We start from the raw sequence: 24,210 nt of genomic DNA, 5'->3' as shown, positions 1-24,210 counted from the left end.
ACTCAGAAGGTTGGCTGGCTGTTACATAAATCAGATTTTACATAAGTCAGTCTTAATAAACGAACCACTATAGCTGTACTCTGGGGGCATGCTATCCATTTGGAAACAAACAGTGTTTTCCAGCCACATGCAAGGAACTGCCAGCCAGTGCCTCTACAACTGTTTCTAGGGGATTGGATAGTTATAATGCATGATGCTTGCCAAGTCCACCAAATCTCCTGAAAAGTAGCTATAGTAATGAAAGATTATGTCAGATAAGCCAAAGTCAACTGTCACTGCAAACATCAGGAACGTTGCACTGGATAATGGTCACCATTAGACACAACAGAGTCTTATCTGGAATCCTTTGTGGTGATTAAGGAAAACAAAAAATCTATTTCATGGGCATCATCACATGCCCATCCTGGAAAATACCTGGAGAATAGAAGGCCTGACATCAAACTCTGCATAAATCTCTAGCTCCAGCTTGGTAAGTATGGGCATGTTCCTAGAAAAGGAAACTTAAGATATATCAGCTGCTGTTACAGGTCTCTGATGAGAATGTCCTTCATAAATACCTTAAGTATCATTAACTCATATAGTCTGACCATCTGAAAAATTCAGGGTACATCTAATTCAAGTGCAACTCAATATAAAAATAATCTAGCTTTTCCCACATTAAAGCAAATAACTCCGTGTGACTACAGCCCAGCTTTCAAAATCTGCTTAGTTTTATTTTGAGGATTTAGAAGTGGGGAATCCAATATGCCCTCCTAGATTATAACATTACTGTGTTAAGAAAGAAGAGGAAACTTAGTTAAATTTGTTTTCATAGATTCTCACTTTATCTTTCACAACAAGATGAAAGTATCCTTGATATTTTAATTCCCATTTTGTAAAGGCTTAATAACAGCACTGGAAAACCTATTAATAAACAGCATAATACACATTTATGTGTACTTATTTTTGTCTTGTTTTCACTCATTGCCTATGATGATATTAAAGAAATAAACAACAATTACTGGCATCTTAACTTTGGAAGTATCAGAGCACTGCAATCCTCTCTCCATGCATGAGTAGCACTGGATTCAAGTGATTAAGTTTCACAGTATAGGTTGAAGAACTGAAGGAATCATGAAACCAATGGGACAATTTCAGGATCTTTGGTTTTTAATATAAAATGCGTGCAATCTCTGAATACCATTTCAGGCTCTCTTTATTTGGATTTTGCTAAAAACTGTTGAATGACTTTAAGTAGATTATCACCTGTATCCAGGAACAGTTTCAGAGAAATTAATGGGGCTACTTCTGAACTAAGGATCTAATTTAGGTCAGGGTGACATAGTTTGATACGTACTTGGCCAGATTTAGCAGGCAATATATTTTTGGACTGTTTTTGTTTTTTGTTTTTTTTCCAAACTTAAAAAAATTTCCATGCAGTCTTTTGTAAAAATGATCTACAGATCAGAATTGCCTAAGAATGTGAGCTCACAGCCAAGTAAAATCATTAATATAACCAAAATAAATATAAAGATCTTTCTTGTCAGTGCTCAATCTATCTTTTATCTTCTTCTGCTCTCTGAAACATCTCTATCCTGATCTTGACAGAATATGGAAGTATCAGCATTTGAGCTATCAGAGAATGCGCTATAAAACAAAAGCAATTTTAATCTTTTGGATATAAGTAGCATAGACAGGATTATTAGTTTCTGACTAATTTTTCCTCCTTGTTATTAGAATATCAACTTCAAGTATTGCTGGTTGTTGTTGTTATTATGGCTGGTAATTCTCATCAAACAAGACACAAGCGATAATCTGTGAAAAGCTACTCCATGCTTCCCAATACTTTTTTTGACTCTTTCTCTGAATTTTCTGGTTCCCTCCAACACAGAGGAAAAAGTTCTGGGCTTGAAAACTGTGATTCACCATAATAGTTGCTCTTTAGGAAACAGATTAATCATTGAAAAAATCCCAATCATCTTCTGCAGCCACGCACTTTCTCTCTAGAAACACATTTAACCTATATAAGCTCAGGATGCTACTCGATAATTTTATTAGAATATTTCTCTAAGTAGATGGACCAGAATCATGTCACTGTATCCTCAAGGGGCACTAATGTGATTTTGTCCTTGCCTACCTCTTTCATTAAAAGTTCCCTTTATACTTCTGTACCTGAAACAAATTATCTGGCTGACCCAAGTAATTCAGCCATACTCTAAGTATGTTCTACTTCACCAGGAGTAATTTTAAAAGCTGAATTTTTATGTTGGAAAAGTCTAACAAGTGCCATTACAGAGCATACAGATCCTGTTACTTTCCATTTCCATCCATTACACTGGTAGCCATGTTCACCCCGCACAAATTTTTCTCCTGTTTTCTGAACAGCCACATATAGCATGTATGCATAGAAGTGATACCATTCAGTCAGGCTGCTGCTTCTAAGTCAAGAAGTGCTTATTCACTAAGGGAGGAAGAAATGTCTTGACAAATCCACTGCCCCTAAATACCCAATTGTTTCCAGCTGCAAATAGACATTGCTTCTCCTGCTTCTCCCTGTTTAGCAACTCTGCAAAGTTCCTGGGAGGTTAGTTAAGAAGGTGGGGAGGGAATCTACATTACAGAGGAAATTACCTCTCTATTGGCAAGATCTGCTTGAAATCACCCTACTTTTCTGGTGCTGATTAAAATGCCAGTTCACACAGAGAGAGTGAAGGCAACAAGGTATTGCTGTTAATATTTTATACAGCACAAAAAGCAAAGAACTGATCAAAGTTATATAAAATGCACTGATGAAGCAGAACTGAGAAACAGGAAATGTCATGTCACTAAATAGATAGCATAATGTCGTTTATATATTAAATAGGGATAACATATTCCATGTAACTCTAAAGATTTTTTTTTTTAATTAATATAATATTGGACTATGATTTCATATAAACATCAAGATAGAAACATGGAGACCAAAAATCTGGAGTCCATCTGAACTAAAAGTCATGGTCCAGAAAGATAGAAATGAAACGAAGTATTCTGTTTCCAAGGGTCTTCAACATGAAAGTTGAGAAATCTTGAAGAGGCATGTGGAAAATTTTTGCCTGTTTGGAAACTCATTTTTTCAACATTCTACTCATGGAAATGATGACAAATAAAGGAGTGCTGTATATTTTTTACTGTAAGCAGCTGTGTTCCAAAACCAAGAAAAAACCCCATTTTTAAACTTTTATCATAGCTTGTTTTTCAGACTTTTCTTATTAACATTGTGCTTCATTCCAGGGCAGAATGTACTTACTTTGGCATGATATAAGACAAGAGCATGTACAGGACCACGTTTGCAACACATGCAGCTGCCCACTACAGATTGTGTGAAAAGGACACAGCTTGGCCAAGCAGAGCTCTTGCTACTTCTAACGGGCACTGTGAACTCCCCAGCAAAGCAGCTGTCAAAACACCTACCAAGTCAGCCCCTGGGTCTGGTCCTTAGAAAAGAGCCCAGCACCAGGTAATTTGGAGAATTTAGTCCCCAGCTGGTTATTGTGTACTTTATGTAAAAGATTTTCCCCTGTGGCTGTTTCCTCTACAAAGAAAATTACAAATATAATGTTAACACAGGTACAGATTTTTAAATTTGCTACTTATTTTTCATTTTTAAATGGTCTATCTATGCAGTCAGGAAGAAGTGTGTTTCACATCTGCAGAGGGGAAAAATAGATTGCAAAAACATTTTCTTTTTTTTAAAATTTCAAATAAGGCATTTGAAAAATGAAATTTCATGTGCGTGTCTGTAAATTTTGATGGATTATTGTTTTAAGGCTTTATATTTTGCCTCCTCACTGTTTAAATCCTTTAAAATTTCTATCAATGTCTAGCATAAGTTGAATACATATTTAAGCTAAATATAAGTAATTCTCAGCCAAAGAGTGAGAGTTTCTAATTTTGGAAAGTGAATTCAGTGACAAATCAAAAGCAATATAAGCAATAAAAAGTTGGATTAGTTTGACTCTAACATTTAGTTGCTTTCATTTTTTACTCTGTAGTCTTCAGAAAGTGGTTTGGTTTTCTATGGAAATGAATTAAAAGAAAGTCACACAAGTTCTGTGCTGTATTAAATGGTCTTTTTCAACCTTAATTATTATATTATTCCATTATTCTATGGGGTTTTATTACAATTATTATTTTGATATATACAATTTTAAATCTTGTAGCATTCTTGGGGTGAAATCCTAAGGGTCAAAATTTATATAAGTGTCAAATTTGTCACACGATTTGTAAAGAACTGCAAGTATGAAGGAGTGGGAGGCTGGGATCAAACATATATCTTCATTGGTTTATAAGAAAAACTAGGAGAAGAACAGCTGACATAATTTTATGTCAATACATTTGCTATCTTGGACATTCTGGATATAATTGAGTACAAATAAAATAAGAAAAAACCCTTCTATCTACTGATATTCCAGCATTTGAGGTTGGTGTCTATGATATTGGTTCACACTCAGATGTACCATAAAAGATGTCCTGTCAAACACTTAAGAAATGAGAGGAAAGAAGGAGAGAAAAATGACCTTTTCAGGTTATTCGGACTTGTACAGGAAGCCAGTGAACCAGAGCCACATCACACTGACTTGTTGGACTCTGCCACAGTTCATCTCTCTGTTCTTGTGCAAACTTCACTCATTTTGTAACACTGTAAAAACAGAAATCAATGCAAGAGAAAAAGTCTTTTAGATAAATAGTACTGAGAGATGTAACTTACAGAGATTCCTCCTGAAAAATTTTTTTAAAGGAAAAGCAACATTCCTTCTTACTGAATATGATGTTAGTTTTACCACCTGTAGCAAAAATAGCACATTGTAATTTTCTGGTTCACTTACAGTGCTACTGCACATTTTAAGCTTCTGTGCAGTAAGAGCATGGTCTCTATTTGATAATTAATAACATCTGCTTCCCTTATATGACAAATGATGTTTCTTAAATGCAAGTTTTTTCATTTCTGCAAGTTTTACATGAGTCTTTTAGGAAAAGTTTTCAAATGCTTAGTTTTGTGCAATTTTCTAAGGTTTCAAACATGTAGGAGAGAATATTAGCTTTTGAATCTGAAAGTACATGGTTTATTTAAAATTCAACCTGCTTCTCTTGGGGCTTCTTAAGCAAGGAATATATGAATAAGAAGAATTAGTCTTACAGTGTCTATTAGTCTATTAGTGTGATGTGTAAAGTATTTTGAAGTATAAAATGTATGCATTTTTATAAGGTGATTGTCTATCCAAAAGGTGTTTGTATTCCAGACTTGATATGTTTAAACTCCATAAATATTCAAAGAAATATCTTTGCTGTATAATTCTAACATGTAAAGTAGTATCTCCTTTTTTAATTACAAGGAAGCTCAGACATGAAGAAATTAAATGACCTCAACAAACAGCACAAAAGCAGAGACAGAAATTGAATCTGGATCTCCTGAATGTTAATTATTTGGTTTCCTTCGCAGAATTAATTCTTTAATGTGTTGCTGTTCAGTATCTTTCATTTGACATTCCTGTAGTTGTTTTGGCTCCAAATAGGGCAGGTTTAGAAAGCAGCAAAAAGCTGTGTATTCATTTCAGCAATTGTGAAAGGAAGAAGCTGTCCTGCTATTATTCAAGTAAATTCCATTTTTCTGGACCTTGAAACTTACTTTTTTAGCCAGACAATGAAATAATAAAATAGATGTCCATGAACCATGGTGCTGTGTCATGGCTGCCGATTGGAAGAAATGGGCTTGCAATTAGGAACCACATTTTCTGTTGAACAACAGAATATATAACATATATGGTCAGCATTTTAGGGAGACTTACTACATCCTTGATAAACCTAAGCAATCCAGGTAGATTTTATCTCAGCTAAATTTAGCTGCTTAAATAACTACAGACATTCAAACATTCTATAGAGCATAGACATCTAAATGTCCACTACACTCTATGAAGTAGGAATAATAAATAAGAAGCCACATGAAAAAGCGATGTCTTGTCACTGGGTGGGGCAAGGAGGTAAAAAAGCAAAAAGGACAAATAGAGAGATCTAAGGCTTATTTGGTTTTGTATGTGTTAGTTACATTTAAGAGGTAGTTATTTTAAAAACTTTCTTCTCTGGAGAAAAATACTGCTAAGCAGTTATATTTATCCTCTGGGAATTGTGTAGCTGTTATTCTGTCTATCTACCTGTTAAAGTGTGCTCCTTTCTTCCTTGGATACAAATTTTGACTGTTATATAAGATCTGTTAAGCCTTTTTCTGTCAGGTTAGAAAATTAGCTCATGGAACAGTACTAGTGTTTGTACAACTTTCCCAGGTTTCCGGATGGAGTCAGAGGAGTTTTTTTGTAGTGACCACCGTAAAATTTAAACACAGCTTTTGTTGCTGCCAGTCAAATTTTAGCAAAATAAAGTTTTGTATCTCATGATCTTACCACCAAACATTCAAAATCACAAGCTTGTTCTCCAATATAGGAATAAACTTTAAAAATAAAATGCTTTTCCAGTTTTTGCTTTTAAATTTGATGATTATTTAACTGTAGAAATTATCCATATGAAGAAACATTACAGAAAAGGAAGAAATTGATGGGTGATGTCTGATGGAGACTGAAATGCATGCCTAAAAGCAAGTTGTGGATCATAGAGGCAAGTAATTATTAATTATTTTGAACATTTTACATTTAATTTTTATTATGTTTTTATGATGCAGGAATTTAATCCAAAATATCCAGTGAGATTTGGAATCCCTATTTGCTACCTGGTGCTATTAAAAATATTACCTTTAATGGACGGAACTCAGACACCAAATGTTATGTGCTGTTTATAAGGTGGAAAGGAGCGAGGAGTTTCAACCTGAAAAAAGTTGCATTTTCAGGCATTTTGGTCAATGCAGCATTCCAAATATTGCTACGAACCTTTACAGTAGACTAAAGATCAGGAAATTTAAATGAGCTCTTGCTACCAAGGACTCAATTAAATGTGTACGGCTACGAAAACCCCACAGGAATGAAGGCCAGCCTGTGTTAAGGAGGAGATCCAAATTAAAACCAGTTTTTAAAACAGTTGCTGATTATTATTTTTTTATTCTTTCCAAATGCTTTGCATTCTCTATGTTCCAAGTAACACAGAATGAATTTACAAATTTATGGAGAATACAGTTCCAAAATTAATACAGTCTATAGAATATAATTTCTGACTCAAATTCACAACTTTCAGAGTACCAGAAATTGTAGGGGTTTGTTCCAGGCCAAATCTTGTTCAGAACATTAGCAGCTACAACAGGCTAATTTCTAGTTTTATTGACCAGTGGTCAGTGTGACATATTTGGGCTGAGTCCCATTTTCAGACACATTTAATACCCTAAAATGAATGTGTCATCTTGTCATGGCCTCAGTGAAAAAGGGACAAATATAGATTTGATTGCACAGAATCAAGTGGCTCTTGTGAACAAGGTTGATCATGTTTGGTTTTTTTCTTTCATCAATACTGATGTAAACTTGAGCACCAAAATATATGCTGTCTCTCTTTCTGTGTGCTGATGCTTCTAAAATTAAATCCAGACCCAAAAGGTAACAAAACTGATCACTTCTTCCACTGCTGTGTCCAGGAAGGCAAAGTTGAAGCTGTCCATAGACATGAACCACTTCTGTCCATCCTCTCACTGGGACCTTAATACTATGACAGACTCTATGTGCTTCTTAGCTCCTTTGAAACTTTTTCTTCTAGTTTTACCTTCACTGTTTTCACATCCTACCCTAAAAACACAGTTACCTGAAATTATATTTATCAATTTCACTGTGCACCAACTTCATCGCTCTGTGTTGGCTCATCTTTGACATATAACTTGCAAACTATTTTTGGCACCAAGGCACTCTCTTTCTTTTCTTTGTCTAAAGGAATGTAGACCACATTCTAGTGAATTCTATGTGTATTTCTTGTTTCTTTCAAACAGAGCAGTACTCTTCATAACTGTTCATTTTCCACAAAAAAACCCCAAAAAAACAAACAACCTCCCCCAAAAAAACCAAACAAACCCACCCAAAAAAACCAAACAACCCTCCCAAAAAAACAAACAAAATCCCCCCCAAACAAACAAAAAAACCCCAAACCAACAATAACAAAATACCCAAAACAAACAAACAAACAAAAAACCCTAAAAGCAAAAGACTGGGAAAGGTGATGATGGTGAATAATTGCTCAGTGAACAATATTTTTCAGGTCATGGGGTTTGGGAGTCCAGGTTGTGAGTCTTCTACAGAAATTATGAGAGAATAATCATAAGATCCTGAGATCATTAAAATCTGGGAGAAAATCCTCAAAGAAATCTTTACCCTAAGAAAAATTCCTGAGAATATCTCTGGAAAGAACCAGTTAAATGACACAAGTTTAGGATTAAGACTTTCCAAAAGTTAAGTGCCAGTGAAAGACATCTGTGAATATGCAATTTTATTTTTAGGGAGATAATTTAAAGATATTTTAAAAACAGGATATTAGCTGTGGAAAATTACAGCCCTTGAACTGAAATAAATAAAATATGACCTCCAGTACCAAATAATTCCTCTCATTTTACAGCTATTCAAACATAGAAGTCAATTGGTCATTTGTTGGGTGTTCAGCCCACAGAGAAATAAGCTCCCAGCTATGGCTGATCAAGATTTATGTGTTTATAAATATATAATTTTAGTTGGCAGGCTTTCTTGATCAAGCACACCCCTTTTTTAGAAGAAAATGGCACATTTCCATAAAAGTGACAAGAAATAGCAATCTTTCTCAGACAGGCTTCCATTTTGCTGAGTGTTTCAGTCTGATGGTCTGAACATGGGAACTGAGTGCCAGATCTGGTGAGGTCCTGTGAATAGTGCTATGTGAATAATTGTACTTCAGTCCTTGAAAAGGGAAAATGAAGTTTTGGTACTTTAAAAATGAAAATTAAGTTTCAAGTTGAATAGAATGCAAAATAATGCAAAATTCTTTTTCTCTCTCTTCAAGAAAAAAAAGATTACATCCATAGTGAACCTCAGAGGAAAAGTCCAAGCAGAACTGTGTCAGATAATCCTCTTGTTTGAGGTGGGAATGCAAAAATACTGGACAACAGATCAACTTTATATACTGGCATATTAAAGAAAAATAACAACAAACCCAGGAGGAGGTTAGATTCATGAATTTTTTTAAAAAATTTGAAATAGTTTAAAGTTGAATCTCTCAACTGTGGACATCTAATCATGGTTGTATTGGATTAGGACAGGTAAGATACACACTCTTACTTCAAAGGTTTTATAAACCTAATCACTTCCGAGCTATTTCCGTGAAAAATAATTGTAAATCTGTTGCCTTGGATTACGGAAACAGAAGAAGTGTATTTTATTTATAGTGTTTTCATTTTTTCACAAATAGTGCTGCAACTAACTTGATGCAACCCCAAAAACTCTGTTTTGTGAATTTAAAGCATAAAATAGTGTTTTTTGAATGAATGTTAATAGCATATTCACACTTCTCATCAAGAGTAATAATTTCAGGATATTTGGTGTTGCTAGCTGTCCCTATTAATAGAAATTGAATCAAGTCATTTTACACAACCAGGGAAGGAGACTGTCCTGTTTCTGGCCTTTCTGATGATGCAATAATTTGGCTATGAAACCTTAGGAAAATTTAACTGAAGTAATAAGAGCTACACAGACTGAAGGAGTGATACATAGGAGCTGTAATGAGAGGGTTCCACATTTAACAGAGCACTTCTGTATTTTAGATGATTCAGTAATTAATATTTTAATTATTGTTATTTTTAAAAGTTTATCATGGCAACTACTGTGGTAATTATGCTAAGCATCAACAAGCACAGCAGCACCAGACTGTACAACTTGCTGTATTGTAAATCAGGGATTCCCCCAGGCAGCCGTAATTTTTCTGTCCTTCTGGTTTTGTCTACTTTAACTTTTCTATTTTAGGGACTACACATGTGCTTTGTGTTAGAGCAGGGAAGTCATAGCAGACTAAACTATAGTCTATGATGACTTTGCCTTTGAGGTCGTGCCCTTCTTTGGTCTTGGAGGAAGATGGTCACATATAAAAACAAATTATGATTCAGAGAATCCCTACAGAGCGATTAACCAAAGAAATGTGGTTTTCACTGTGCCTTCACCCAATGTACAAAGTCCCTGTAAAAATAGTCTTGTACTGGTCTAATTAATTGGCTCTCTAATCCTTGCCTTGCCCACTACATACAAAGTGGTTTTGTAAATTCAAAATAGACATGGTCCTGAGCCACAACATTTATAAGATCATGGCATCCAGGGATGGAAAACAACTAATACATCATCCGGTACACCTCTCCAGCAGGGCAGGGCAGCCTAGTTAAAAATGCCTCAAATAACATGGCTTTGACCATATCCCAAGCCAGCCAGTCCGCTGTCTAATTCATCCTGCTGCTGTGAAGCTTTCCTTGATTTTCTTGGTAGCTTGTTTCACAACTCCAGCCTCTAACTTTGAATTCAGCTCTGCTATGGAAAGGCAGCAAATCTCCCTTGCCGGAGGACAGCCTTTCACATACAGACAATTGCTCACCTCTTGTTTATCCTCCTATCTCATTCCTGTTCTTTTGAATCGGGGAAATTTGTGTAGATGAAATTTCTGTATCAGCCAACACAGCCTCAAGATTCAATTTTTGATGTTTTTCTCATATCTGGCAATACTATTGCACTTTCACTACACAACTATAGTACTGGATTTCTGAGTATTTGTACTAACAACTGAAACCATAGGTTTTGCTACTGGAACAATGTCATATGATTATGAAGACAGCAGTATCTTAGCAGATGAGGGTAATACTTGTGCATCCTTAATAACGATATAAATTATCTTAACAGGCAGACAACACACTTCCCTGAGATAAACTATTCACTTATCTAGTTGTAAAATAGACTGACGCTCCTCTTTCACTTCGTCAAGGTTGTAATTTAAAGGATTAACTTAATGCTGTTTGATACCCTGTCCAGACACTTCTTGAAAGCTGAAGTTGTTGGCTCTTCAATAAAGAAAATATATTAAAGCCTTTGATTTTGGGTTTTTTTTTCTTCCTTTTTTCTCTTTTTCTCTAAGTGAATGTGTTGGTGGTTCAAATAAATATCTGTCTAGACAGATGTCAAAAGTGAAATCCAATGATAAGGGCTTTTTTCATGATAATAATAAAGCAGATGGCAAAAAAAAAAATATTTGTGGTGTATAGAACACCCAAGTTCTGAATGCAGAGCCAGATCTTTTTGTTTCAGCTACCACACAGCAAAAGACAGTCAGTCAGTCAGACCAGAAGTTCCCTTACACAGAGCATGGGTGCAGGGAGGGTGTGCACGTACAGTAAAGTGGTTAGAAACACAGCAATGGATTTTGTGGTTTTCTCCTTTGAAAGTTATCATCTGGTTAGTGCTGGGATTTCTGAAGACCTCAAGGGAAATAGATTGTTCAGTTCTCACCACACTGGGGTCTCTTTTCTTGGAGAGGTTTTGTACAGAGTCTGAAAGTTTTGAGATCTCCCTCCAGAGCTCCCCGCGGCTGCAGTGAGATCAGCCGCTGCTCACCAGGAACTGCTGCAAAACACTGGGGATTTGTGTGCTTCAGCAGTTGGCATCCCAGCACCTGGATGTTAGCTGCCTGACAGCTGCAAAGGGATTCTAAGCAGTATATATACCTAGGAACATCTTTAAGCCAAAGGAAGAATTAATGCTTTAACCACTGCGACACAGAAGAATATCCGCTAAGCTTCTCTGTGTACTGAAGTTGAATACAGACAGCTCACTTCCAAGTTAAATGCCAAAAGAGTTTCTTTAGATTTCCTTCATCATTCCCTCAGGTTTTGGACCCACATTGCTTTAATGAGAAATCTAATGCATTTCTGAAAGCAGATTATGTCCCACAGATGCAAATCACAGCATATACAGCTCTGTGGTTTTGGTATCTGTCATGGAATATGTCTTCCACTACCAGGAGTACGTAAAAATACAAACTAACTGTAACCCAGGACTTATGTCCAGAACAGATGATGTCATCACCTTGCTCAAATAGGAATGTGGAATCTTTTAGTGAGCAATAAAATTGGAATTGATTTTTAAATATTTTGCATTTTGCATTTGCAACTCTAAAACCTGCAACTGATTTGTGGTCAAAATGGTTTATTTTTTAACCAATGTTTTTAATTTCACCTTAAGATGATAATTGCATGAATTGATGGGTTCAGACAGAAAATGTGTGTGTTATAATTTTGCATGTCTGATCATGGAAAGAAAGATTTTGTCTAACCCTGTCTTCAACAATGGGCAAACCACTTTTTCTTCTGTAGAGAAATCAACAGCTAAGAACTGAGGCCACTAAATGTCACCTTTAAGGCATAAAACATCATCATTCCTTAACTAGTTATTTGTTGTTTTGTCTTCTTTTTGAATGATGAAGAACCAAGAAGCAATGCACTGGAAGCAAAATTATGTAAAGGGAGAGTTAAACGGTATTCACATTGATAATTTGGGATAAAAAAGGGAATCATTAACCTTTAATAAAATATATTCCTCATTCTGAGTTAATAGGAAATATTTGATAGATATAATTACTTAATATTAGACTTCTGACCATTACATTTTTATTTCCTGCTCAGTGATCAGGATAGGAAATATGTCATGCCATATTTCATCTTCATCTTCAACAAACAGCAAACTGTTTAATTTTTTTCTTTTGCAAGACTTCAGTAATTATTTAGTAGCAAAAATATAATAAAAAATACATTCCTCTAGAGAAATCAGTAATTTGATTTTCATCCATAACTAACCATACAGGTTGCTGTGACCCATGTACTAATTGTAAGTCAGGCACATGGAGTTGATTTCAGGAATAAGATACACAGATATGCCTGGTTTTTTTAGTCTAATCTGTAAAGAAATACATTAAGAGGTCTGCATTCGAAAAAATAAATGTTTATTCCATCTGTTTTTTATAGGTTAGCCAAAATACTCAATCTATGTCCCAAGCAGTATTGACATTCACCTGTAATTAGGCATAGAAATGATGTTACTGCAAACAACAATGTTCCAAGGACAGTGTGTTACTATATTTACCCGTCAAAACCCTGTCCTTCCTGAGTTGAGGAATGTAATTTAATTCAGACTCTTTTTCTTCCACCAGAACATTAATTTATCATGTAATTTTGTGGCTAGGTTGAAGCAGAGGCTCATGTTCAGTCCAACTCTTATTCTTAATGAATATTGTCTAAATTTGATCTTGGATCAAAGAGAATGCACTGTGTATAAAACAAGAGAAATAACACTTCCCAGTTCTGGAGATATCTCATATAAACACTTATAGTTTCACACAGGGTTAGGGTCCAATTCCTGATGACAAAAGCAAAGACCTGAAATATTTCTAATCTGAAAATTCCACAGAGGACCATGTCTTATTATTATTTACTGTTATTTCCTTGTAACAAACATGATCTGGCAACATTCTTCTGCTATCAGTTAGCATATCCTCCAGAGGGTCAGTGGGGTCATCCAAGTGGTGGTTCTGCTCCTTTTTCATTGAGAGAGATTCCAGAAGATATTATTGAGACATTACTCACCTGTTGGATCAGCTTTTTCACTTTTTTCTTGTGTCTTGTCAGCACTCTTAACTAATACGTCCAGAGAATTTTTTATGGGTAGACTGGGAGTTAGGATGCTGGGGTACCTGACATGCAGTTTGGTATTTCTCCCGGTACTACTGACGTAAGGGAGACAGCGACCAGCTAGTAACAGAGACTGAAGCAGACATGAATTCCCACCTCAAAGGCAGAGATAAGACAGAGTTAACAATTACATGATGTATAGAACCTTCCTTCAACTCCTACGTTTGTTGTAAAAATTTCTGTATGACAGAATTTGAAAGTCAATGTGTCAATACAAACTGCAATGCCCAGTGGACAAGTGGTGACATAGACAAAGATTTAAAGATGAAGGACTGTAAAAGTTGTTATTTAAGTGCCTTTTAAATATTTTTGCATTAAATAAATGAAGATATCATTACCTGTGCACTACATCTACTGCAGGTTCTGTACCAATGCAGACATAGGTACCATTAACTGGTGAAGGCCACATAGCTCCGTTTGGGGTTGCTCAAGTTCTTTAGATCTGCAGTCATAGTCAGACAGAGACAGAAAGAAAGAGAGAATTCCTGCTTTGGTTCAGTGTGTTGTCATCAGAAGGAGGAAAACTTGTAACTTTTAAACCTGGTTTTAAGTTATGGTTATGGCAACTTTAAATTATGGCAGCTTTAAATTTTCTAAACATTTCATTTTGCTTTATGGTTATAATGTTTAGAATTAGTTACTGGTGCTAGTAGCTGCAGATCTACTTATCTATGTCATGCTCCTGCGTTTACATTTCACTCTATCAGTTAAACCAGTTCACACAATATGTCAGAAGTATTTTGTGTTGGAGTTCTTAGATTTACAAGCTCGATGATTTCATTATGATTGCTCTGGATCTGCAGCAGCTGTAGCAAATCAAACTATGGTTCACAGACTTCACATAGCAACTCACAATTAATTTGTAGTTATTTTAATGGACTTCTTTACTGTACATAAAAAATGAATATGTATACAGCAACCTTTGTTTTCCCCCCCTTCAAAAAAAACTCATCATCTTCCTCTTCAGGATAGTGTAGTTATAGGGATTATACACTGGCAATCAAGTATACAGTTTGCATTTGTATTTTCAAATACTCTTTACTTACAAGCATGTTTCCAGGCATTTTTTTTACTTATCTGTCAGCATTTACTTAAATGGCAATTTTACTACTGAAACAAACTCAGGTTTGACAGACGTTTGTTGTATTTGCCTTATTAAAGAGAAAACAAGGAGTAAACCCACCCTGTTTACTCTTCAGAGACCCTTGCACTGTACTACATGAGGGCTCCACAGCCCTGGGGCTTTGTGTTTGTACTCATCTAAGACAGAATCCTAATATTTGAACATCTGTGTTGCCATCCTTCTACCTACTGTTTAAAACTGTATAGGAAAAAGTCTTCCAAAACACCCCTTGAGGCAAGACTGTGTACCTATTAAATTGAAAAGATGCTGAGGTATAGAGCTTGACTGCCTTGCCTGAGGCCACACATTTCTCTTGGGTTGAAATTGTGTGTACCTTTCCACCACTTGCTTTGCTACAAAACTTGTTGTGTAAGGCTGTAAGGGCTTGCAATCCTCACGCAGCAATTTGAGAAATATAAAGAGAGGATTTACCCTGTGAGAACACAAACTTAGGGAGAAATGAATCTCCTGTAGGTACCGATATGTGAATTTTCCTTTTCTATTGTTAGGTTACTTTCCAGTGAAGGCATCTTTCCCCATGCCCAGCAGCCATTCCCAGATTTCCCATGCCAGCACTTCTTGCTGACAGCCAAAGCCTGAACACTGAGCAGCAGCTCCAGCTTCTGCCTCTGTGTCTTTGCCCCAGCCCTTCCCTCGGCAGGCAGGGAAGGAGCCTGAGGCACCCACGCAGCCCACCCTGCTTGAGAATCAGATTTCAGACAAAAAAGCTTTGTCCTTGGGCACAAATATGAAAATCAGCTTGTTTGGGTATTTCTGACTCCTCTGGAGCTCCAGCTCTGGGTCACGTTGTGTTTGTAGGGAGCCAAGGAGTTGTGTAATGGCTGGAATATGTGGGGTTAGAAATGCAAGTGAGTGCATGTAAGCTCAGGTTGGTGGGGGAATTGCCCTTATTTGTATGCGTGCATTTGTTTGAATAGACCTGCTGCACCCTATCTCTTATCTAAATACAAAACAAGGCCCATAGCTTCTAGCAGCTCCCTTGTGCCTTCCCTCCTCCACTTGCCTTTCCCCAGCTGGAAGAAGAAAATAGAACTTTAATGCTGGGGAAATTGTTTTGAATTTGCCACACAAACCCTTTTGTACCATCTCAGGATAACTGAAGTGTACCTATTCAGTATGCTGAGCATCTCAGATGCCAGCTGAAGCCCAGGAATATTAATAAATAACACCATGTAGCAGCTTGGAGAGGAGCTCTAGAGAGAGGCAAGATTTGAGATTTTGCACTAATATTTGCTTTACTCACTGAATATGGTTTTAGCTTTCATAGTGTGAGCTCACATTTGGATTTTGTGCCCTTTTTGAAAATACATATCATAAATAAAAAGAAGCATCAAATGTTCCACAAGACCTTTCAAAGAAAAAATTCCATTTGGACTACTTCAGAATCAGAAATGTTTACATTTTATAGGGTTATGATGATAGAGAATGAATCTTTGAGAAATGTCTTAATTGTATGCTTGTGGGGTGGTTTTGGTTTTCATTTTTTTTTAGGAAAAATGCGACTATTTCAATAAGAACTCACAAAATCACAATCAAAGGAGAGTCTTCACTAACCTTAACAGGCACCAGATCATGCTGCTCTACAGCAGATCTTAATGGTCAAAGACAGAGTATTTGTATGCCTCACTGTTACAGAAAGGTGCCAGTAATAACAATCCCATCAGGTGGATATAAACTCATCCCTGCTGAGGTCTGTGCTTGGAGGCAGAGCCTGCATTGCCTTCTCCACCGACAAGATCTCAAGTACTCATGCTGAGCTACTGCTAGACAGCTGGCACATCAGCATAAAATCCACTGCAACCTGCAATTGTGTGCAAGAATTGGAGCAAATAGCTGTGTGATTTAGCTCGTGCTCCCATGGTTCAACTGCTGCTGGCACAGCTTCCAGCTGATTCAAAGCAAGCCCAGGTATGTGTACGTGACCTGCTCTTGGAGAACTCACAGGTAGATATGACCTGCTCCCTGCTCCTGATTATACAGCAGCCTCCAGGAGTCCTTGGGCACTCTGATGATTTACTTCTGTCTTTTCACCAAAGCTGCATTTTTTTTCTCTGTCCTAGGAGTTCATATATTTTATTCTTCTTGAACAGATCTGTCTTCTCCCATCCATGTATCCTGCTATTAAATTTATTAGCATTTCATTCTATTATTGTTCTGGGTTCTTTTCAGTTTGCTGGCATACAGACATGTCTTATTAAATCTTTCTCTCCAGATATTATTATCTCTGGTTGACTACTAATTTTTTTTGAGTGCATTATTGTCAAATGCATACATTAGTTTTCATTTTCCTTTCTTTGTGATTCTTTTTCTGTAAAAAAACAATGAGGAGTATAAAGACTTAACATGACTTTAATGCTTCATCCTATTAAAAAGTGCAATTGTTAATGTCTAAAATGCACCTTGCATAATCCTAAATGGTTATATGCATGAGATCTTAATTACAGAGAACTTTATTCCTTAATTAATGTATTCCAGACATCTGTAGTTTTGATGTATAAAAATCTTGCCATGGGTATATTTTTAAGTTACACATGCAAAAAAGAGATGAAGTTTTCTGGTACTTGTTAGCAATGTAAGAGGTAGCTGCTTGGCACTTTCAAATCTGATGCTGTTAATCATCACAGTACTTTGATCAGGCTTTTATATTTTTTTAAATACTTCTCAATCACACAGGCATCTAGTCAGAGAAATAATTTTACTGACATATATAGATGACCTAGGGTTCCAGACTTACAGACATTTAAAATGCAAAGGGGAGAAGCTACTGTGTGAAAGCACAAAAGGGGGAGGGGGGGGAGGGGGGGAGATGTGTAAAATGCAGATCCTTTTTCTTTAACGTGAGCAAGTATAAAGTATATACAACTCGACTCTTTTTACCCTGATCCACTTAGGAGCATGCTGTTTAACGATGCAAAGTGATAATGTACTTAAATGGTTAATGCAAGGGTTGATCCTCCTCTAAAACTGCGCTGGGAACAAAAGCTGAAATGACTTTTGGAAAGGGAGGGACAGGAGGAATTCTGACCCTTCTCCTGGCGCTTTACAATGTGAAACCACAAATCAATTGAGGAATCAGTGCACGGCACGTGGATTAAAACGCCTCCTAGAAGCAGCCGGTACTGTACATTGCCTAAACCCTCCCTGAACTTTCTCAGTGAATACAGCAGCCTGACAGCCCGGCTTCCCGCTGGGTGGATCCTGCAACTCCAGGAGGGAATGGCACTTCTTGTTTTTAATTAGCAAAGGTGAAAGGTGAATTAAAACTAGCTGTTTGGCAAGTCAGAGCAAGGGGCTGAGTTCTGAAGATCACCAAGGAGGAGGGTGCTTTCTCTTTATTTTCTTTTTTTTTTTTTTTCCCCTCCCTCCTTCTCTGAATGAATTGCCTTGCAGGAGGGACTGAAAATACAGCTTCTTCCTGAATCCACTGGCAGAGTTACTAAAGACAGCTCAAGACACAACACTGCAGAGTAACGCCTTGGAATGTCCTCGCACTTTATAAACAATTGTCCTAGGGAGGGAATATTTTTACATGACATTTGCACAGCTTGACAAATGGCTAGCTGAGGCTGTGTGCTGCTCTGATGAACGTTGAATTTCCCACAGAGACACCCCACAAACTGACCAAAGAGAGAGATCTAGCTGCACTGGCAAAGTAGAAGTGGAAGTTGAAGCCTTAAAAACACCTCACCAAAACAACAAACAAACAGCAGCAGTTAAGTGAAGAGAGCAAGAAATTTATCTTGGGCAGGATGGCATCTGCCCAGCACCTTCTAATCCTGGCACTATATGGCTTGTTACTAGAGTTACCAGCTGGATGTCACACAGCAGATACGAGGCAACCAAGGTTACGTCTGTCACATAAAGGTAGGTCAGTGTGTCAGGTTTTTAAAGACTTTATGCTAATGCAAGTTCATTGACTTCGCTGAATGTATTGCATGGGATTAAATTATGGTCCTTTGATGGAGTAAAATGATCCTGTTCAGAAATCTTGTGAATTGTTTCTTTTCACTAAACTGCATCCTAGATTAAGTTTACTGAATTCTGGAAGACTTAAGGTACTTGCAGCGATGATTTTAGACTGCTGAAATATTCTTCTACCTGAAAGTGTGTTAGATTTGCATGTCATTCTCTCTTACTCTCCATGCTGTAAGAAGGCTGTCAGGTCTCTTAATAAGAGGCAAAGAACTGGAGAAGATAACCTGAAATTATTGCTGAATAAATGTGCATCATATAACCCTTGAACAATTAAATGTGTGTTTCACTTTTAGAATTCTGTCTCTCTACAAATGTAGCTGAGGCAAAAGGACTGAATTCCTGTGCAACCATATGATTCATTTTCTAAACAAGCAAGTGCCATCACACTATAATTAAAATGAGTAACTGCCAATGTAAGTCTGCTTGCAGTTTAACTGAGTTACCCAAAGAAAAAAATGTTATTTTTTCTGACATATTTATGTAGAATACTTATAACTTTTATTTTTGTTTAAAATTATTTAAGTCTCAGTTACCTGAAGCCTGAAGCACTCTTCCTTAGCTCCTTCAGTGTCCCTGTTCTTTTCTGGATTGCATGTGATTTAAACTCTTCCTTATTATTTGGGTTTAATCCTGCATATATAAAAAAATACCTGTGCATAGCCATGGCATTTCAGTTCTCTGCAGCAAGACATACATTTGTAGATTATACACTTAGACAGGTATGACAGATAATCATTACAAAAGGAGAAAAATATGTAATTGTGCAAGATAAACTGATGATTGGCCAGGATGTTTGGATATTACCTCTTATGCACAGATGAAAAGAAAATGCCTTTTTGCTGACATAGTTGGGGAATGAGCAAATTCTAATTTACTCAAGAACATTTCGATGGTTATACAAGTGATAACTGCATCAGTGTGAAGTACATTAGAATACCTACTTTAAGAATGGCTAAGATTTAAGAATTAGTAGCAGCTAGAGCTCCATGAGTCTACAGCTTTACTCCAAACAAGGTTTAATTGTGTTTTATATTGCAAGCTAAATTACCAATTATAAGGAAGGGAGAAGCTGAATAGGCTAATTGGTCTGAATATCTTGCTAGAAAGCTATAAGAAATGGGGTTTGCTTTTACAGGGCAGTGAAATGTTCTAGAGAAAGAAGTATTTGGTCATGGAAAGCTGTTCTTGTAAGTAAAAAATTAATGGCTCTAAATGAAATAAATTATATGACCCCTTTTAACATATAAACCACTTTTTTTAACCTATGGTTTCAGAGTACAGTAGGAATGAGTGCCAAATGCTGATTGTATAATCCTTTAGTATCTCTTACTGTTGAAAATGTGCATTTGAATATTGATTTATTTCTAGATGTAACTACTAGGGCTATAGTTATTATTGGTATTTTTTTGTTTGTGATGGGGTAAGGGAGATGAGAAAAGCACAGTAAATGAGACAAATAGACCTAGCGTTATGTTGGTTCAGGACTTTAGCTTAGCTGGCTGTTTTGGCAAGCTCCCCACTATGGTACTGCAGCTATTAACTGCTTCTCTGCTCACTTGTAGTAGTAATTGCTTTCCAATGGTTGGAACCCGTGTACATTTCACTGCATACTGCTCCTCTTTTCAGCAGTGAGCCAGTAATTTGGCCATAACACATCATAACTCTGATATCTTCAAAGAGATCTTAAAACACCCATTTCTCACAGAGGACCAAACCTTCCCTGCTTGATGGCAGTTGCCTCAGATCCAATGACACAGAAAGATCTGTCCTCATAAATTCCCTACAATGGTCACACACATCACCATCTTATACTTCACCTTGTACAATACCCTGTTGCATTTTTCACACTTAGGAAATGTGACTGATTTTACAAGCAGTGTTGCAGTCAGGGAGTGCCTGACCACATGTCCCCAGCCAAGGGCTGGAAGTGGCATATCTGCCTGCCACCCTGGGAACAGCTACTGCAACCCTCCCAGCCAAAAGAATGTAGCGACCAAGCATGAAGACAATGAGCAAATGTCACTGCTGTCCTCACTAATCAAATAGGAACAGCAGGAGGGACCCTCATCTTAATTGCATCTGCTCCAGAGAAAGGCTGCTGTGGGTACCAGAGAGGTGTGGGGTAGTCACAAAGAGGTGGCCGTGCACCCCTCTGTAGAAAGTTGCTTCAGCCTGTCCTGTGAGTTGCTGTTGTGGTACTGAGGATGAAGCCTATATGTGTAAATTTTCAGTGTGGAGTAGCTGTAGCTTCAGTTAAAAATTTCACTGCAAAGACCCTGAAACATGAAAGTCAGCAGGCCTGCTAACTACCTCCCTTTGGAACTGCAGATGTTGGTGGCTAACTGGGATTCAGGCCCTTGCAAGACAGGCTAGTGCTAGCTGGAAAATTAAAAGCTTCTGTGATGAGTATGATGAGGTTACGGACATCAGAAATTTTTTTGTTATGGAAGGATATTTAAAACTAGTCCATTTTAAAGTCTTGTTTCCTTAGAGTCAAGAGAAAGCTTCCACAAATTAGAAAGAGAGTCTCCTTTGATTTCTATAAATTCATAAATTATCTCTTTAAATTCCTTTTAAAGTGATGCTCGGTGAAAGTGAGTTAGTGGTCTGACAGTGAAAGGGAACCTTTTGCTCTCTCAGCAAACCAGACCTTCACCTGCAGTGCACACATGTCTCCAAACCCACAGCAACAAGACCAGGTCCTAACCCTTGCAGAGGGGGTCGCCTGATGGATAGGAATACCACAATCCCCCTGCCAATTAAGGGATATATTGTGCAACCCCTGTTTGACTCTACGGCCATTTTCTCTGCTTCAGTGGGAGTTAATGAGAGTCCTGCATTCATTAACTACTGGTAAACCTGTCAAGTCAATGCAAACTGTAATGGTGATTTTTGTTAAGGTAGATGATGGTCTTTATTCACAGTAAACCCAAATGTGAATTTTGACATTCCTTTATGAGATCGGAATTGATCCTATAACCACCTAGCAGTCATTTTATGGTTCTAACTTCATTTTTAGTAAGTTGAGATAGGTTTATATCCAGAACTTGAAGGTGTTTTCCTCAAACCATCATCTTATGTCTATTAGAAAATGTATACTGCAGTTTATACCACTTGTGGTACTAGTGTTACAATTGCACTAAAGGTTAGTGCTTGAAGATGACCAACTAAGATCTATGTACTCCAACAGCTTCATGTAGATTTGTAGAGATAAAAATGTGTCATATCTTGATTAATATTACAGAGAAATAGATTTCTACATTATTAAGTTATAGGTTGACAACTTCATTTAAAAATCATTAGCTCATTTTACATACAATACATACTCTGGCTAATGAGGTGTTAATGGAAGCCAAGCTTCAACCCCTATTCTTTATAGGCTGCTGGTTAAATTCTTTCCCAGTATCTCACAGTTTGAGTTCTCGCAATGGGAAGTATATAATTAAGGTGAAATCAGCACACACTGCGTGCTAAAAAGAAACTATTTACATTACAGATTGAAATGGATTGGGTTTCCAGAGGACAGGAGGGATATATTTATATAAGGCTAACAAGGCTACACTAGAAGCATGTGGGCCTGAAAGGCCCATGAAGGATGTAATTGTATAATTCAAGCATTATGCATGGTTTGCTTTGTATTTCTAATTGGTTTTGGATTCTTTTCTTTTCCTAGTTCATGAATATGGTAAAGAACAAAGGTAATACAGTATGAAAATGAGATATTGAGCCTTTAGAGCGGTCTGTACAATTCTGTTGCATCAGTGGGGTCTGGTTTATGTGCAGCAATTTGCACATCTTGAGGGATCTATTTTCTGTTTTACCCACTACATTCTATTGAGTGACTTGAGGGATTTTGGCATTGCCTGACCTCAGGTTGTGTAGCTATGTACTGGACACTGCTCTTATCTATCAGAAGTGTGGTTAAGAAGCAGTTGCGCCTGCCTTACCCATTGAAGTATATTTCTTTTACCTGTTGTTGGAACTGCTTGCAACTTTCTACACTAGAGTCAAGCTGCAGCAGGCAGAAGGAGCAGACTGAACTTAGAAGGAAATCATCTGGGTTAAAAAATGTATTCTCCAAGCACAAATATTTCAAATAATAGCATACTGCTAAGGAAGGGAGAGTGGAAATGTTGCAGACAAAAGCTGATACTCTCCATGTTCATAGTCAGATTTTAATACGAAAAATGTGTAATATAAAACATTTAATGTAGAAGAGTTTAGGTTTTTTAGGGCTGACTAATCATCTTTGAGGGCTGCTGAGGTCTGTTACAGCAGAAAAAATGTTTCATTGCCATTTTCAGGAACCAGACTTTCAGTGCACCTACTTTAACTTTCCTGATATTTGCAATTTAGAATTTATTGTAATAAAGATCAAGAGTTCCACCATGCTTATCCATGATACCTTACTCTGTTCTCCAGCTAGAGGGCAGTAAAGTTTACTCAGGGGCTAACAACTACATTGAATAACAAAAATGTGGGGAATGTTTAGACAGTAATTTCCAAATTGTAATGTCGACAAATATATTTAATGCGAGTATAATATTTTCAATTAGTAATCACCTGGCCGCATAAATCGTGGCTAATTAATGACCAGCCACATAACCCATAGCTGAGTCATGGCTGAGTCAATTTCATATGTGAAAATGTTTACTATTTTTAACAGCTTTCACTCGTTTTGAATGACTAGGAAAGACCAGTTTTCCTAACAAAGCAAATTGAAATCCAATAAAGATGTTAATTCATCCTAGATGTAAATCACCTTGACTTTGTACCAGGATAAGGAATTGACTTGTGGTCTTTTCTCTACTTATAGTCCAGAGAAGTCTATGTCCAAAAAAGATAGATGATACTGTATATGTATAAACACACACACATATATATATATATGTATATGTATCTGTAAAATGTGTGGGTATATACATAACAGATTGAAGTTTTGATATTTCTTACATTGAAATAAAGAGCAGTAAAATTCCAAGCGTTTAGGAGCTAATGGCCTTTATTATGGCTCCACATCTAAATGTGCTGGGATATAAGGGCTGATAACCAGAATTATGAGTGTTTGGGAAAAAAAAGTGATGAGTAATGTTTTATAATTCTCAAGGCCCCATAGAGCTCAATGTCAGCTTAAAAATATCTTAGGAAAAGATGCGCAAGTATCTCTAGGCCACTTAGGAGGCAGAGAGGAGAGCTTTTGCATCTCCCACTGGACAGGCAACTGATTGTCTACCAACAGTTAGGACAAGATTTAGGTTTATTATTCACCCATATCACTAGGGATGACTGCTAGGAAGCTCAGGAGTGCTTACGAGTAATCCTGGTGTGACTTGCTCACTGAGACAGGAATTTTTTGGCAGAGAATTCATGCTAGTTCCTTTCATAACTGCATTTTGTTGACAAAGGCTGCTGT

General features: G+C 36.9%; 1 protein-coding gene across 1 annotated transcript in view; it reads left to right on the top strand.

Moving 5' to 3' along the window:
- Positions 1-17,850: 17,850 nt before the first annotated feature.
- Positions 17,851-24,210, top strand: part of SEMA3E (semaphorin 3E) — a 135,304-nt gene continuing 128,944 nt past the window's right edge. The window contains exon 1 of the mRNA XM_032107129.1: positions 17,851-18,686. Within this exon, the coding sequence (XP_031963020.1) occupies positions 18,572-18,686 (115 nt within the window). The 5' untranslated portion in view covers positions 17,851-18,571. The remainder of the gene's footprint in view (positions 18,687-24,210) is intronic.

This window comes from Corvus moneduloides, chromosome 4 (assembly GCF_009650955.1).
Source record: "Corvus moneduloides isolate bCorMon1 chromosome 4, bCorMon1.pri, whole genome shotgun sequence".
Lineage (NCBI taxonomy): Eukaryota > Metazoa > Chordata > Aves > Passeriformes > Corvidae > Corvus > Corvus moneduloides.
The sequence above is the reverse complement of the archived record's forward strand: the minus strand, read 5'-3'. Positions and strand labels throughout refer to the sequence as shown.